The sequence below is a fragment of the Orycteropus afer genome, unplaced genomic scaffold (assembly GCF_000298275.1).
Source record: "Orycteropus afer afer isolate SDZICR_OR568_19922 unplaced genomic scaffold, OryAfe1.0 scaffold00010, whole genome shotgun sequence".
NCBI lineage: Eukaryota > Metazoa > Chordata > Mammalia > Tubulidentata > Orycteropodidae > Orycteropus > Orycteropus afer.
The window spans coordinates 20934720-20953313 of record NW_006921597.1 but is presented as its reverse complement, the minus strand read 5'-3'; the positions used below and the strand labels follow the sequence as shown (position 1 = coordinate 20953313).

General features: G+C 39.8%; 1 protein-coding gene across 1 annotated transcript in view; it reads left to right on the top strand.

Annotated features, from left to right (window-relative positions):
* Positions 1-1081: 1081 nt before the first annotated feature.
* Positions 1082-18594, top strand: part of FNDC7 (fibronectin type III domain containing 7) — a 42892-nt gene continuing 25379 nt past the window's right edge. Inside the window, exons 1-4 of the mRNA XM_042782097.1 lie at positions 1082-1144; positions 1646-1664; positions 8303-8557; positions 9750-10010. Coding sequence (XP_042638031.1) covers positions 1082-1144; positions 1646-1664; positions 8303-8557; positions 9750-10010 — 598 coding nt within the window. The remainder of the gene's footprint in view (positions 1145-1645; positions 1665-8302; positions 8558-9749; positions 10011-18594) is intronic.

Below are 18594 nucleotides of genomic sequence, written 5' to 3'. Positions count from 1 at the left end.
AAGGAATGTTGGGCAATCTACTTCCGTAGTGATACAGCCTTGGAAATATAAGGAGGGGTCAATATGAGTCGGATTGGACTTGATTGCAGTTAGTTTGGTTTTTTTGTGTATAGCATGGATGAATCTCAAAACAATTATATTGAGTGAAAGAAGTTGGACAAAAAAGAATACATATTATTTGATTCAAAAATATAACATTTTAGAAAATGCAAATTATTCTAAAAATACAAAGGAAATCAATAGTTGCCTGGGGATGAGGAGGGGCAGGGAGGAGGGGCATGAAAGAAGGATTACAAAAGTACAAGAAGAAACTCATAGGGATGAAAGACATAATAATGGTATTGTAGTGATGGCTTCATTTTGGCAGGCATATGATTTAATCCATAATAGTTAGGATGAAATACTATAGTGTTGGTTTAAATGCTAATTATTATGAAGTCTGAACTAGGAAGATGGCTCTAGAACTCAAAAGCACTGGAACTGAAGGGTAGTACTGGGAGTGGATGTATTTAATGTGCTTATCTGGGACTTCCCACTAACCTCCTCAGTGCAGAGATACGCAGTTACTCTTTGATCTTAGATATTAAAGCTATGCAGGCAGTAGGACTGGTCATTTTTGACCAAAACAACAACAACAAATGAAAGCAAAAAACTAAACAAAACAAAAAACTGGTCAGGATTTCTGAGTTTCAAGATGATCATCCCACTGTATCAACTAATCTCTGTAAAGCTTTATGAAATTTTTATTTTTTAAAATAAAAACATTTAAAGAGAAGGAGGGCATTCTACACGTTACCTTGAAACCTAGGTTACAGAACTTTCTTGGCTCACTTGGTATGGATTTCTCCAAATCTCTCTCTCTCTCTTTTTTTTTTTTTTTTTTTTTTCAGTCTTTGCAACAATACCTGTCCCTGCCAGTCTCCAGGTGTCCCTAGTTACAAGTCAGCTCCACACTAAAGGGGAGGAGCTACTTCCCAGAATCACAGCCCCACAACCCAGAGACCAATGGTGCTGCTTCATAGGGACCAAAGAGGACCCTAGTCACTTCGTTCAGTGCCGCGTTAGTGTTATGTCCAACAGGATGGCTGGTGGACTGAAGAAATGTTTGTCTTTGACTGGATTCTGTCTTATGTGTCTTAAAATGGTGAGTTCAACATCCCAATTTACCTGCAACTATTTAGAAAAAAAAAAATCATGATCTTTCTCTCTTTTTTGAGGGCTGGGAGGTGGGAAGATAGAAGTCGACACTTATGGACAATATCAAGATCGTTTACATTTGTGTGTTTGAAATGTAATGCAATGTGCTAGAGAAAGAAAACAAGATTATCATTTTATTTTAAGAACAAAGATTTCTGAGAAATCTGTCATCAGCTCTTAACTTAGTTCAATAGGTAGATTCAGGGAGAAAAATGAAATAGTAATGTGATCTACCGCCAACTTCTAAATTCGATTTAGGATTGCTTTGCAACAGATTTGAGTTTGGGAAATGACTTGTGCAAATAAATACTCTGAATGGCTTGAAAGAAAACTCACATTATGCCATAAAAATGCTGTGAGTAATTTATTATTGTTCTGATTCATGTTTTATATTTTACAAAATAGTGTTTTCCTTTGAGGTTCTAATGTTCTAAACTTTCCGTTTCAGGTTGCTTCAGCAAAAACAGGTAAGCTTTCCTGAAAAGCAAGTTTTCTCCTCCATATTTGATTTTACTTTCCGTTGTTAATTCATGGCTACTCTGAAATATAATGGCTATAACCAAAGAACCAAACCCACTGCAATTGAGTCAATTCCAACCCACAGTGACTATTCAAAGGGGGGGAGGTGTGGGGGGAACCAACAGTTCCTAAACACTTACTGTGTGCTAACTACTTTGTCAGGTACTATGAGATGATAACTGGTAAGAGCAATTAATGGATTAAACTTAAAAGACAAGTTTCTGGTAAGGTATCCCCACTGAGTAGTATAATGTATAGTAGTGGTGTAGTCATGCATTTTCTCATGTACAGTTAAACCGAAAAAACCAAACCCACTGCCATCGAGTCAATTTCAACTCATAGCGACCCTCATTGGGTTGGGAGCTCTAGTAACCTAGTGCCTAAGGCATTTGACTCCTAACCAGAAGGCTGGCAGTTCAAACCTACCAGCCATTCCTGGGCAGGAAGATCGGGCAATCTGCTTCTGTAGAGATACTGCCTCAGAAACCCAAGGAAGGGTTGCTATGAGTCCAATTGACTTCATGGCAGTGAGTTTGGTTAGTTTGATAAATCTTTACGGAAGTAGATTGCCCATTCTTGCTTCTGCAGAGTGGCTGGTGGGTTTGAACCACCAACCTCTCTGGTTGGCAGTCAGATCCCTTAGGAACTGTGCTACCAGAGCTCAGTTAGCCATGTGTAAAATATTGCAATGACTAACATTCCAGTCAAAGAAGCAAAATTGTAGTCACAGATAGTGAAGAATCTGATTTACAATAACTTAAAATGCATATTCAGGAGAATTAAAGGAGAAAGCTAGAAAGGCTGTTTTTTATTAAATTTTCAAGATTCTCTACTTTAATTAAAAAGGATTCTACATTTCAGAGTATTGAATTCTTAAAGTATAAATTATGGTCAATCAGAGCTAGAAAATGGTTTTCTCTTACAAAGACTTGATCACCATGTTTCTTGAATAAATGACTGAAGGCAAAGGTAATTGCTCTAGAAGCCTCTCCTAGCTCTTACATTCCAGAAACCTAAGCTTGGAACCTTGAGCTTAATGAAATTTAGATTAATCTGTAGGAATCATATAATATTGATTATATCACCAATAAACTCTCAGTGGTTTAGTAAATGAGAACAATTTTGATTTATTATTTTGTGTATACCACAGAAAAGAAAGTGGAAAGATAATTCTTTAATTAATTTAATGTAGATACGTTACTGAGCTATAAAATCCATAATATTCTTGCATCTTCAGTGGAGATTTTATTAGTAGTATCTCCTGCTTTTCTCTTATCACTTATCTTTTTCTTGAGAAATTTTCAGAATTGGCCAGGAAGCTATGGGAAGAACTTTTTGGCTATATACAAAGTGATTTTCAAGAAATGTCCTTTGGGCTGATGAAATATAGCTCTGTGATATCTTAGAAGGGTCCCAGCACTCAGGACATACTGAGCCCTCAGAATTGGCTCCCTTTCAGTTCCACACCATCCACACTACTCAAGTGCTCTGGAAAAGGGCAGGGTAAGCCAAGACAATGATGATGCCACTTATTGATTTGTCCTGGCTTTTCAATAGATGTGATGTATTTTATTGATGCTGTGTAGGAGGTTTCATTTTGGATGTGTGTATTTTGATTCTTATTGAGTTTATATGTGTGGTTTTATATGTGTGTCTGGCCACTGGTGCCATGTGGGCTAATTTAGATCTCTTTCAGTTGGTAGAATGCACAGAAGCCAAGAATCAAAGCTTTTTTTTGTTTTGTTTTGTTTTGTTTTTACTGTTGACTGATGTAGGGAATTAAAGATTTCTCTTTAATCATTCGAGTAAGTAGACTAAACACGGAGGTAAGGAAGACCAAGTAACTGCTGCTAACTCATAAAGCCTAACACATGTCACTCAAGATTCTCATCTCTTAAAAAGGGAACACAGCACAGAGGGGCTGATCTTTGCTCATTGCTGGTGCCGGTCAGATCCTGCCTGGATCAACAACTGTAAAACAGGCCATCTGTCTCTCCAGCTTGTGCTAGCCCCAGACTCCCCAGAGTCTCACTTTCATCAGCACCCCTCCATGGCTTTTCCAAACTATCTCTTTTTCTCGTAACTCATCAAAACTTGCTTGTCCCAGTACACACACACACATACATACACGTTACCTTTAATAGCTTTCAAAGTTCCCTTCCATATACTCTTTCACTTGTTACAATAATCTTAAGATACAGGTATTATTAATATTCCTCATTTCTCAAGGGAGAAAACTGAGACTAGAAGAGGTCAAAAGTTAATAACAGTGCCAGGGCTCAAAGCCAGAGTTCTTGAATCCAAATCCTGTTCTATTTTTCCACCACACAACTCTGTGTTTTATCCTGCTGGTACTGGCTTCATGTATTATTCCTTCCAGACAATTGTGCGTCTCCTAGCTCAATTCAATAGGGTAAGTGTTGTGGAGTTCTCAGGCTCTCCTGTGGGGAGATAGTCTGTGTCATGCTTGCCTTTTAGATGTCTTTGACAGCACTCCATGAATACACTCTCAGGCCTCATGTATATAGCTAGATTGGTTTTTATTTTTCTAGGAAGTCCCATTCCAATAAGCAGGACTGGTTAATAGAGGAGATATGATAAACTGTAAGAACAAATGAAACAAAAGGAATTGAGAGACAGGCACATGGTTAAAGGAAAGGAAGCATAAAACAGAGGACCAATAAATGGGAAGCAGGGACAGATGTGTGCGGAGATGGGATGAAAGTGGGAGCCCCTGCAGGAGTTTTATATTCTGCCGAGGGGAGAGCAGACACAAGCCCTACCTACAGATTCAGCTTCTGCTGGCAAATGGCTAAGATCAGCAGGTCTGTGACTGTTCCTCAGCATAAATGACCATCTTAATTTTCTTTCACTGGCAAAGGAGACAGGCCTGGGTGATGTTCAAGGAATGTCTGGTCAGTGCACAGTGGAGACTTTGTTCATTTTTGTAGCATGATTATTTCTGAGTTGGTGCCAAAGCCAACTCGCTGGGCTATTGGTACACAAAGAGAAGGTTGTGATATGTGTATAGGGATTTGGCAGATGGGGGCTGGGTGGGGCCAAGGAGTCGATACTTGTGAATCACATATTTGGTCTGTATTTACTCTTTCTCCCTCTTTGCCCTAGAGTTTTGTTTGTTTGTTTTGCCCTTTAGTTTTGAATTTTGCATATAGTGAGTCTACCGAGCAAGTGGAGTATACTCAATTCAAAAGGCCAAATGCCAGTTTCTAACTGAAAACCCAGCTATTTTGGTTTGACCTTTTCTTCTACTTGGATCTCCTACATCCAGGACATTTTTGTGTCTGTGGATTTTTGTGAAGTAATCCAGTTGATTACCACATTACCAAAAGTGTAAGAACAACTTCACACACAGCAAGTCTATAAACTCATGGTGTAGCATACACATCCCCCTAGAAAATCATGACCAGGCCCAGGTGAGGAAAGATAATGGCATCTCATTTTATCCCAAGGCAGGAGTTTGTTTGTTTGTTTTATTGTTGCAAATACACCTACTTCTCACTATTGACTATCTCATTATCTGATATTTCACATTCATGACATTAGTAAAAAATCTAATATTTGACTATTTTGCACATTAATGACATATGTCTGGCAGTGATGAATGCTGAGGTGTGAGGTGAGAGTAATGCTGGCTGTGATGGTTAAGGTTATGTGTCAACTTGGCTGGGCCACGATTCTCAATGGTTTGGCAGTTATGCAATGATGAAATCTGGTAGTTATGTAATGATGTAGTCATCCTCCTTGTTGTGATCTGATGTGATCATCCTGCATTTTCATATAATGCCAATTTCTGCATAATGACCTTGTCTTTAAAATGACTCATTGTGACTCTCTTCGGGTTTCCAAGGCTACAAATCTTTACAAAAGCAGATTGCCTCATGTTTCTTCCAAGGAGCAGCTGGTGGATTAGAAACATAGAGTTTTGGTTGACAGCCAAATGCCTTAACCACTACAGCACCAGAGCTTATATATATGTGTGTGTGTGTGTGTGTGTATCATAAAATTTATATACCATAAAATTGTACATTTTCCACATGTACAATTTCATAGTGACCCCTCCTTGGGTTTCTGAGGCGTTATCTCTATGGAAGTACATTGTCCAACCTTCCTTTGAAGAGTGGCTGGTGGGTTTGAACTGCCAGCCTTCTGGTTAGCAGTCAAATGCCTTAGGCACTATGCCACCAGAGCTCCTATGTACAATTTGTTGTTGTTGTAGTTATGTGCCGTCAAGTCGGCCCCGACTCATAGCGACCCCTCCTTGGGTTTCCGAGGCAGTATCACTACGGAAGTAGGATTGCCCAACCAATTTAGTGACACCAATTATATTAATCTTGTTGGATGACCATCACCCTATCCACTGCCAAATTTTCCATCACCATAAACAGAAACTGTTTCCTAAACAATGCCTCCTCTTTTCCCCTTTCCTCCCATCCTGGTCACCACTAATAAAGTTTAGTCTCCGTACATTTGCCTATTGTCTTAGTTATCTAATGCTGCTATAACAGAAGTACCACAAGGGGGTAGCTTTAACAAACTGAAATTTATTTTTTCACAGTGTAGGAGGCTAGAAGACCAAAGCTAGGGCACTGGCTCTAAGGGAAGGCTTTCTCTCTCTGGGAGCTCTGGGGGATGGTTCTTGTCTCTTCAACTTCTATTCCTTGGCTCTTTTGTGATTCTCATGTGGCATGGCATCTATCTTCCTCCATCTCTGCTGCCTTACTGTGCCTAATCTGCTCTTTTTTATATCTCAAAGGTGATTGGCTTAAAACACATCCTGCACCCATATGGCCTCTTAACAAAGAAAACTCATTTCTAAATGGGATTATAACCACAGGTAGGAGTAGGATTTATAACACATATTTTGGGGGGATAAAATTCAAATATTCTATTCTAGAATTTTTATATAAGTGGTATCATACATCATTTGTCCTTTTGTGATTGACTTACTTCACTCCACATGTTTTCAATGTTCATGAATGCTGTAGCATGTGTAAGGATTTCATTTCTCTTTATGAGGCAGGTACTTTGATAGAGGAGAGATTAAAGTTTATCTTTATTTTATAGAGAAGAATATTAATTTCTTTTCTACTCTGAAAATATGAAAGAAAGCATTTTGGAATAATTGCAAAAAGAATTCCCCTCCTTCCACCATTATTTTATTTATTTACTTATTTAAAATTGTGTTTTGGGTGCAAATTTACAGAGCAGAATTTTTACATTGAACAGTTTTACTTGAAAACTATTGAAATGTTTTACATTGAACAGTTCTTTTACATTTGGTTTCACTCCCCAATTACCATCCCCAACCCTAACCCACTCTCCTCCTCTCACTTCCCAGTAACTGCCCCCCTCCCAGTGCCCTTCTTAACCATGCACTCCTGTCTGTCCAGCTTTCCTTCCATGTGATTGCTGCCCCTCTGGTACCCCATGCTCGACTGCTCTAAGGGGTGTATCTCCGTAGAGTAGGTGGGTGCATTGCCCTGGGTTGGGTGTTCTGCATGTAAGTCTTTCTACTGTTGGGCTGAGAGCCAGCCCTTGGGAGTGAGTCCTATCCCAGGCCTGAAGTGCATCCCAGGGCCATAACGTTGGGAGTCCCACCGGACTCCATCTGACCGGTAATTCTGGTTGTTATTGTGTTTTTGAATTTTGTTCCGTGTTTTTCCTCCCACTCTATCCAGGATCTCCAGTTTTGATCCCTCCCAAATGGTTGGCATTGGTAGCTGAACACCATCTAGTTCTTCTGGTCTTGAGGTCCATCATATCTTAGGGCTGATTGTTCCCAATGCCCTTGGTTTTCTTCACTCTTCTTTGCTTCAGATGAGAGGAGACCATTAGCTGCATCTTAGATGGCTGCTTGAAAGCTTTTAAGACCCCAATTGCTACTCACCAAAGCAGGTTGTGGAGTGAGATTTTTATGTATTATGTTGTGCCAGTTGAGCCTGGTGTCTCCCAATACTATGGTCCCGAGTCAATAGACCCAGTGGTTCTCTCTCACAAGGTGTTTGGCTGTTTCTGAGGGATTACTTCATTACTTTAAATGCCATTTGAGAAACCTGCAAAGTGCATGAAGTTGTTGGCCATAGCCACAGGGAGTGGGTGGGGGTAGGGGTGGAAGTGGAGCCTAGCTGGAGGCAGTATTTCCCAGTCATGGGACAAGAGGGGAGTTACCCTGTAAAGCAGGCCAGGAAACTCACAGAATGCCAAGCTAGAGAAGATAAAGTCCCTCAAATAGGAAAGAGTCCTTTCCCACAAACACCTCCCAATCTTACTGAACTTTCCAAAGTACCCAAAGTACAAATTATCCCACAAAGTAACTAGGAAAATACTCTTTGAAACTCTGTCACAGAATGAGAGTTGAGGATTGGGCTTTGGATTTGGGCCTTCTGGCTCTCTTTTTGGACACCCGCTTGCCTTTCTTTTTCTTGGTTTCTCCTGATCTGGAAAATAATGGCAAAGCTTATATCTGACGATAGTAGGAGAATGATTTAGTATGAAATGTGAAGTGATCAGAGAAGTGATCCCTGTATGCATTCTGGCTAATGTACAACCTCAAAATCTGTTTCAGCTCCTGAAATACCCACCATTGACCAGGCATATTCAAAAATCAGCAGCAGTATCACGGTGGAATGGATTACAGTGCCAGGGGCTACTAGTTACCTCCTCGCAGCCAGAGATGGGGACACAGTCATTGAAACTATGGTGGCCGATTCCCCAGGCACCGTGACAGGCTTGAAGGCTGCGACCTTGTACCAAATCACCATCAGATCCATCAGTGCTACTGGGAGAAGCCAGGCATCACCTCCAAAGCAGGCAAAGACAGGTAGCTGGTGCTCTTCCTATGTTAAGCATTTGCTTGTGACCTGTATCATTTATAATGATGCTGCAGAGAAATGCAAAATGTGATTTGGCATCACCTGAGTGTCTACAACTCTGGTTCCAGAATGATATATTTTGAGAACTCAGATATCTGTGGAGGAGGTGGTGTTTAAATACCAGATGCTTTGCTTTGGAAAATAAAAGCCATTTTGGGGTGCCTTTAAAAGCATCCCTCCTTTGAATTTCTGAAAGGATGAAAGCCATATAACCAAACCAAACCCACTGCCATTAAGTTGACTCCAACTCCTACTGACCGTATAGGACAGAGTAGAACTGCCCCATATGGTTTCCAAAGCTTACAGCTTTACAGAAGCAGACTGCCTCAACTTCCACTGAGAAGCGTCTGGTGTGTTTGAACCACCAACCTTTTGGTTAGCAGCCAAATGCTTTAACCACTGCACCACCAGAGCTCCTGATAACCATAAAGACCAGACCAAATAAAGAACAAGAAGGAAAGATTTTGCTGTACTTTAACTGCCTGGCATATATATTAACAAATAACATTTGGGGTTTGTCATCACTATTATTTAAAATTAATTTGATAAAGTTTTACCTAAGTATATTTCTGAAAAGTTAATATACACATTAAAATACTATAAGCCATTATTTCCCCATCAATTTATACTGTGGTTACTGGGATGTTTTATCTAATTTCTGACCATCTTCAGTTGTTGAAAGTAGTGCCTCATATTTAGAGTTTCCATTTTCCCCATTCCTTTGCCCAGTCATTTATAATCAAAACACATCTAGATAAATAAGAAGGAGCTTGGTGTCACTGTGGTTAAAGGATTGGGCTGCTAACCAAAAGGTTGGTGGATTGAACCCACCAGCCACTCCATAGGAGAAAGATGAGGCAGTCTGCTTCTGTAAAGATTTACAGCCATGGAAACCCTATGGGGCAGTACTGCTCTGTACTATAGAGTCACTATGAGTCGGAATCAACTCAATGGCTGTGGGTTGATTATGGTTCAAATAAGCAAGTATTTGATGGACTCTGCTGAGGATTCTTTTGCAAAACAAATCATTATATTATAATATGGATAATCAATAATCAGCTTCAATTTATTTGTTTCTGAATTTGGATTATCCTTTTTTGGGCTTCCTTAATGCAAATACATATCATTTTGTCTTTTTAGTATTGGCTGCACCAATTCTACAAGTAAGCTCTCCAAGTCCAGACTCTATTCTTGTGCAGTGGGAAACTGTCTACACAGCAATTGGATTCTCTGTGTCCATTATGCGAGCCAATGGCTTGGGGAGAATATGGAAAGAGAACACTACAAACACCTCCTTGACATTCAGCAGTTTAGATGCCGGAACTCTTTATACCATAAAGGCCTATGCGTGGAATGCCAACGGGATCCCTGGAGATGATTCTACCTGCAATCAGAGAACAAGTAAGGACTTGCCGCTCAGTCTCAAACAATCTCATTTTTTATTAATGAGGGGCCTGTGCTTTTTAGCCTTAAAGAGCAGTGTAAGTGATAAGTACAGAGCAGCTGGCAGCAGCTATTTAAATTTATTATGAAGTTATTTATAGTGCCCTGACTATTCCTCCTCAGTAATTTAAATGCTTACTGAATGTGTAAAGAAATGCTGCTGGGAACACGCAGAGCACTGCACCTCCGCCTCTGATAACCAGTGCAATTTCAACATACACAGTCAATGGTATACAGTCAATAGCATACACAGTCAATAGCATACAGCAAGAAATAATTTTGGTTAGGATTATCACTAGACCCTTGTCCCTTCCTCCATACAGACCAGCAGTATAAACAACAACAAAAAATTTCACCAAATGGGAATTCATTTATTCAGCAGACATTTAATGACTACATGCCAGCTTTGAGCAGGCATTGTTCTAGAGATACAGCAGCAAACAAACAAAGCAACATTCCTGCTGTCATGGTGGTGTTTTTTTTTTTTTTTTTTTCTTTATTGTGATTTGGGTGAAAATTTACAGAGTAAAGTCACTTTCCTGTCATGGTGTTTTATACTGTCTGGAAATCAGCATATCAGATTTATTTCCCAAAGGTCTCAATTTAGGCCTGACATGGACATGGACCACCCACCACTTCTGCTCCAGATTTAGGCCAAGAAACTAGAGATTGGGATGTGTTCCCTCACCATCCTTACTGCAGGGATAGTCTGACCAGAGGATCCTACTGATCGTTAAACCAAAAGGATAAGGAGGGAGGAAAGGAGGATGAAGAGAGAGAAAGAGACTTTTCCTTCTCTTGAGGAAAAAAGTAAGCCATACACTGGCAAAATGGCCTAGAAACACCAGCCTCTTGTCAACTACATTAGCTGTTTCATCTCTAGGGGAAGACCAAGGAAAGGGTGGGAAAAAACCAGAAATGTTTTCTACAACATTTCCTAAGTTTGCAGGGGAGTTCTGATGGGAGCCCATTATCTGTAGGCTGAGGTAGAAATATATGGAGAAGAGAAGGCTTTGCCTTTTACGGTACTTCTCTGAGGAGAAATCATAACAAAATGGCCCTAAGAATGATCCAAGATGGCCCTGGTGAGTCAAGATGTCCATGATAAACAATCTCCCAGGGATTTTCCAAAGCGTGAATTCTTGTTTCATCCCTCCCTTCTCTCCCTCCCTTCCTTACTCCCTTCCTTCCTTCCTTTCCTCCTTTTTGCCACAAACATTTATTGAGGGCTTATGATGTGCTGGGCATTGTCTAGCTGATGGTGATACAAAGTCAAGTAAAGTGTGATCCCTACCCTCAAAGAACCGCTGTGTCCTAGGAGGGACCAGTGCTTAATCAATGGCTGATGTTCAGTGTACTAGGTGCTTTGCATGAAGGATGCCTGGACACAAGCATGGGGCCAGGGGACTGGGAGAGCCATTTCCTAGGGATGGCTAGTTGCTTAAAGTCTTCTCCTTCATTTATTTTTTCCATATTTTAAAAACTTTTAGAACTTGGATTTAGCCAAGTATTACTCATTTTCCATGGTTCTCCCATCCCCCATGTGGGAAAAACAGGGCCGAGAATTACCCCAGAGCAGACCAACCTCTGCAGACACTTTAACCCTGTCAAGATGGCCCAGATGAGAATATGTTGGGTCCCTGTGTCCTCAAACAGGGTCTTCAATGTTTGCTCCTATTGTTGTTAGGTGCCATCAAGTCGATTCTGACTCATAGTGACCCTAAGTACAACAGAACAAAACACTGCCAGGTCCTGTGCCATCCTCATAATCATTGTCATGCTTGAGATAATTGTCACAGACTCTGTCAATTCATCTTGTTGAAGATCTTCCCATTTTTCACTGATCCTCTACTTTACACATTATGATATCCTCCTCCAGGGACTGGTCCCTTCTGACAACATGACCGAAGTATGAGAGATGAAATCTGGCCATTCTTGCTTCTAAGGAGCATTCTGGCTGTACTTCTTCCAAGACAGATTTGTTTGTTCTTCTAGCAATTGCATAGTGATTGCTTTTGACTGCTAACCAGAAGGCTGGCGGTTCATACCCACCTGCCACTCCTTGGAAGGAAGGTTGGGCAATCTACTTCCATAGTGATACTGCTTTGGAAACCCAAGGAGGGGTCGCCATGACTCGGGTCTGACTTGAGGGCAATGAGTTTGGTTTTTGGGTTTTTTAAAACATCTTTCTGGTATTTTATGCTTTCAGCCAAGATCCATCTGACATCAGCAATGATATCCCTCATTCCACATGCTCTTCTGGCAGTTTCCTATTGATGTACTGTGGCAACTGTTTTTTTAATTATCTTCAGAAAAATTTTACTTGTGTGTGATTTTAATCATATTGTTAGATAATTTCCACATTCCGTGGGATCACTTTTCTTTGCAATGGATACAAATATTGATCTCTTCCAGTTGGTGGGCCAAATTTCTTGGCATAAACAAGTGAGCACCTTCAGTGTTGCATCCATTTGTTAAAATATCTCAGTGGGTATTCCATCAGTTCCTGGAGCCTAGTTTTTCACTGATGCTTTCAGTGCAGCTTGGACTTCTTCCTTCGATATCGTTGGTTCCTGATCATATGCTACCTCCTGAAATGGTTGAAAGCTGACCATTTCTTTTTGCTACAGTGACTCAGCGTATTCCTTCCATCTTCTTCTTTTTTGTGCCTAAGAAGATATCCTAACTTTGTCTCCTGTTATGTTTAAACTGCATGTGGAAACTTTTATAGCACATACAAATACATATGTGGTAATATTGTCTGCCAAACCTATGTATAGTTGTAGATATATTCCCATTTGCCTATCCATAACTGATACTATTGCTGTCTACCTATGTATCCACCCATAGATTAGTGTTTGTTGTTACTGATAATGAAGCATTGTGCATGCAATAGTATTTGCCTTTGTGGTCTATATGCCTCTCTGTGTCTTCCTGTTCCTTAGTGATATTGTGCTAGTCACATGCTTTTATTATACTGCATTTTCCCTCACCCATATCAAACCTATCTCTTATTTATCCATCTCTTTTCCCTCTTTTCCTCTCCCCTTCATCCCTGTTAACCAACAAAGGAAGTTTCCTTCCCTGTGTAAACCTGTCCTTAACTTTTTACAATAATGGACTTATACAATGTTTGTCCTCCTGTGATTGACTTATTTCACCAGCATAATGTCCTCTAAGTTCATCCACATTATGAGGTGATTCACTGATTCTTCATTGTTCTTTAATGTTGCATAGTACTCTATTGTATGTATGTACCCTAGATTGGTGATCCATTCATCTGTTGATGGGCACTTAGGTGGTTTCTATCTCTTTGCTATAGTAAATAGTGCTGTGATGAACAAGTGTGTGTAAACATCTATTTATTTGTGTCCCAGATCTCACCTTTTTAGAATATATTCCGAGTAGTGGGATTGCTGGATCAAATAATATTTCTATTTCCACCTTTTGTAAAGTTGTGATTTGGGTGATTTTACAGAGCAAATTCATTTTGTTTCATGACACTGACTGTAATTCCCCACAGTGTAACAGCTCTTTTCCCACTTCCTCCCTGTAGTTGACTCTTCCCTATGTCCTTCTTTCCTATGCATTCTTGCCTCTTGAGCTATCTCCCTGTGCAAATACTGCCCTTCTGTTCTCCCATGATTGAGCATTCTAAGGAGTGCATCTACCTGAGGTAAATATTCACTCTATATACCTCTCTATTGTTTGGCTGGAAGCCACAGGAGGGAGTTCAGTTCTAGACCTGAAGGGTAACTAGGTGCCATAGTCTCAGGGGTGTCACCAGGCTCTATCAACTTTTTAAGGAAGTGCCATACTGTTTTCCACAGTGGTTATACCATTCTACAGTCCCACCAGCAGGGTATGAGATTCTAATCTCTCCAGATCCTTGCCAGCATTTGTTGTTTTCTGTCCTGTTGAACTTTGCAATTATTGTTTGTTCTGGTTACCTAGTGCCACTCTGACAGGAATATACCACAAATGGGATGGCCTTAATAAATAGGAGTTTATTCTCTCAGTTTGGAGGCTTTAAGTCCAAGTTCAAAGTGCTAGGCTCTAGGGGCTATGTGAAAGCCCCTCAAACTTGGGCTTCAGCTCTGCCTCTTACTCCCAGCCCACTGAAGCTAGAGGCAGCTCTTCACTCAGGCAGCTACTGGCTGCTGAGGCTAACAAGCCCAAGGTCGACAAATAAAATGGCATAGTCCCAATGTTACCAAACCACAATGCAGGCCATTAACTCAAGTCCATTGTAAGTCCCAAGGCTGGAAGAGCATGGCAGGTTGCTGAAAAATGACACAGCTACATGCAGGGTCCATGCGTGCCATAAGCTAGAGATCATTCCCCAAGGCTTTTGCTTATATGCAGGAAGCAGACCACTACCCAAAGCAGCTACTCAGCTATTTGTGGTAGATCCCACCATGGAGTTGATTGCCAGTCTCATCATGGGGAATAACTATCACCAGCTGCCCAGCCACTCAACCAGGCCCACCCAAGTTGACACAAAAACATAACTACCACATTGTTGAAATGAGATGATATCTCATTGTTGTTTTGATTTGTACCTCTCTAATGACATAGATCGCAAAAATTTTTTCATGTGTTTGTTGGCTGCCCACATATCTTCTTTGGTGAAGTGTCTGTTCATGTCCTTTGCCCATTTTTGAAGTGGGTTGTTTTTCTTTTTGAAGTTGAGATGTTAAAATTTTCTATAAATTTTAGATAAATCCCTTGTCATGTAGCCATTGTCAAATATTTTTTTTCCCCAATCTGTAGGTTCTCTTTTTAGCCTTTTGGAGAAGTCTTTTGATGCACATAAGAATTTAATTTTTAGAAGGTCCCAGTCATCTAGTTTCTCTTCTGCAGTTTGTACATTTTGGATTATGCTTGATAGTCTGTTTATGCCATAAATTAGGGCCCCTAAGTTTGTTCCTATTTTGTGTTTGATGACTTTTATAGTTTTGGGTTTTACGTTTAGGTCTTTGATCCATATTGAGTTTGTTTTTGTGTATAGTGTGAGGTATGGATCTTGTTCCCTTTTTCTGCAAATGGATATCCAGTTTTGGCAGCACTATTGTTAAACACCAGGAATGACAAATTGAAGAAGAATGGCATGGCATTCATCATCACAAACAATGTATCAAGATCTATCTTGAAGTACAATGATATCAGTAATAGGATAATATCCACATGCCTACAAGGAAGACCAGTTAATACTACTATTATTCAAATTTATGCACCAACCACCAAAGCCAGAGATGAGGAAATTGAAGATTTTTACCAGCTTCTGCAGTCTGAGATTGACCAAATGTGCAATCAAGATGTGTTGATTATCACTGGTGATTAGAATGCAAACGTTAGAAACAAAGAAGAATCACTGGTAGTTGGAAAATATGGCCTTGGTGATAGAAATTATGCTGGAGATCGCATTATAGAATTTTGTAAGACCAATGACTTATTTGTTGCAAATACCTTTTTTCAACAACATAAAAACCAAACTCACTGCCATTAAGTTGGATCCAACTGACAGCGACCCCTCCTTGGGTTTCCAAGCCAGTATCACTATGGAAGTAGATTTCCCAATCTTCCTTTCGAGGAGTGCTGGTGCATCTGAACTGCCAGCCTTCTAGTTAGCAGTTGAGTGCCTTAGGCAACATAAACAGTGGCTATACATGTAGACTTCACCAGACTGAGTACACAGGAATCGGATTGACTACATCTGTGGTAAGAGGCAATGGAGAAGCTCCATATCTTCAGCCAAAACAAGTTCAGGAGCTGACTGTGGAACAGACTATCAACTTCTCATATGCAAGTTCAAGTTGAAGCTGAAGACAATTATAAGACGTCCCCAAGAGCCAAAATATGACCTTGATTATATCCTTCCTAAATTTAGAGACATTTAAAAAATAGATTTGATGCATCAAATACCAATAACCAAAAACCAGAGGGATTGTGAGATGATATCAAGAACATCATCCATAAAGAAAGCAAAAGACAGGAGAAGATTTATTCAGATTCCAGGGACTTAAGAATAGGCTCTGTTTGCAAAGGTCGGCTGGGACATACAAGAGGCTGACAACAGGAAAGGAGGCAGGTGGTGAGTGTATAAGTGCTGTCAACTAGAGAATAGAGGAGCACAGCACAGTACCCTGCTTGCATAGATAACATACAAAGAAAACAAAAATCATGGGCAAGTCACTCCAACATACAATCACCAATTAAATATAAACACAAAAATGTCACAATGCCTTGGAAACAACAGAGAATCACATTCTACACAAAGAGCAAGATAAAGCAGGAGAAACAAGGATCCAGGATACAGACCCAAAACACATCCCAGAGGAAGACACAGCATTGGAACTCCCTGATAAGGAATTCAAAAGAATTATATTTAAGTATCTTCAATGAATGGAGAGACAGATCAAGGAAAACACTGACAAAATAGAGGAAAACACAGAGAAAACCCTAGAACAATTTTCAAAGACAATACAAGAACAAAATGACAAAATAAATTTAAAATAAGCAATGATACAAAATCTACACAAAGAAATCCAGAAGGTTAATACTAAATATTCAGAAATAGATAAGACATTGAATGGACAAAGGAGCAGAACTGAATCAACGGAAGACAGAATCAGTGAGATTGAAGGCAAATACCTGAACATTTCTTTGGAAAGGGATGAATCAGAAAAAAGATCAAAACAAAATGAAGAAAGCCTAAGGTTCAATTAAAAGGAATAACCTACGTGTCACTGGAATTCCAGAACAGGAAGAGAAAAATAAAACCACAGAGAAAATATTTGAAGATTTGTTGGAAGAGAATTTTCCTGGTATGATGAAAGATGAGAATATATCCATTCAGAAAGCCCAATGAACGCCAAACAGGATATACCCTAAAAGAAAATCACCCAGACATATCATCATCAAACTCATCAAGACCAAAGACAATGAAAAAATCATGAGAGCAGCACAGGAAAAACGAAAATTACCTTCAAGGGGGCAACCAATAAGACTAAGCTCATATTTCTTGCAGATACCATGCAGGCAAGATAACAATGGGATGGTATATATAAAACACTGAAAGAGAAAAATTTCCAACCAAGAATTATGTACCCAGCAAAATTGTCCCTCGAATATGACGGTAAAATTAGGACATTTCCAGATAAGCAAAAATTCAGGGAATTTGTTAAAACCAGACCAACCTTACAACAGATGCTAAAGGAAGCCCTTTGGACAGAGAAGCAACAACAGCCAACAACAACTCACTATTAATACACATGATGATATAATCCAGAAACCAACCCAGCTATGGAATTATCCAAAGTAAATAAGCCTACAAGATTGTAAACAGGGAACCAGAGATATCAATTGACAAATTAGGACAACTACAAAACAAAAAAAGGGAAAAAACTGTCATTACAGAACTTGTAGATGGTAGGGAAGTTAAGACAACTACAAGAAAAAACAGACTGTTCTAAACTTGGGAAGAAAATTATAAATCACAGGGTAATCTCAAAGAAAAAAAGATAAACCTTCACATCAAAAAAGACCTGCATAAATATTCAACAAATACTAAAACAATAGCAATGAAGGAAGTGATAACATGATTCATAAAAAAAACAAGCTCATCATAGAAAATCATATGGAACAAAGAAATTGACACCATGAAAAAGTACATAATAAAAATAACAGCAACAAATTCATATTGGCCAATAATTACATACCTGGCAAGGGACTTATCTCACATTTATAGAAAACTCCAATGCCTCAACAGCAAAGGAATTAACAATCCAATTGAAAAATGGGCAAAAGACATGAACAGACACTTCACCAAGGAGGATATTCAGGTGGCCATGAAGAGATGCTCATAATCATTGGCCATCAGAGAGATGCAAATCAAAACAACAATGAGATACTATCTCACCCCAGCACTGATGGCAAGGTTCAAAGAGACAGAAAATAACAAATGCTGGTGGGGATGTGGAGAGATTGGGGCTCTCATTCTCTGTTGGTGGGACTGTGAAGTGATACAATCACTGTGGAAAGCAATATGGCGATTCCTTAGAAAGCTGGAATTGGAGATTCCATTTGACCCAGCAATCCCATTATTAAGTATATATCCTAGAGAGGTGAGAGCCAGGACAGGAACATATATATGCACACTCATGTTCATCACAGCACTATTTACAATAGCAAAAAGATGGAAACAACCTACGTGCCCATCGGTGGAAGAGTGGATGACCAAACTATGATACATACACCTTGTGTTAGATTGGGTTCTCTAGAGAAACACAAAAACCAACAAAGCATATATATATATAGAGAGAGAGAGAGAGAGAAAATTTATCTTAGGAGAATTGCTCACAAACGTATAGAAGCCAACAAGTCCAATGTCCCTGGAGGAAACGTCGGGCTGGCGGCAGCCTTAACTTCTGCAAGCGCAAGAGGCAGAGAAATTCAAGGCTGGCAGGCAGTACACTGGTTGTTGACTCCAACAAAAGACGAATCCAAGATCTCCAGGCCAAGTGGTGGGCTGCTCACTCAC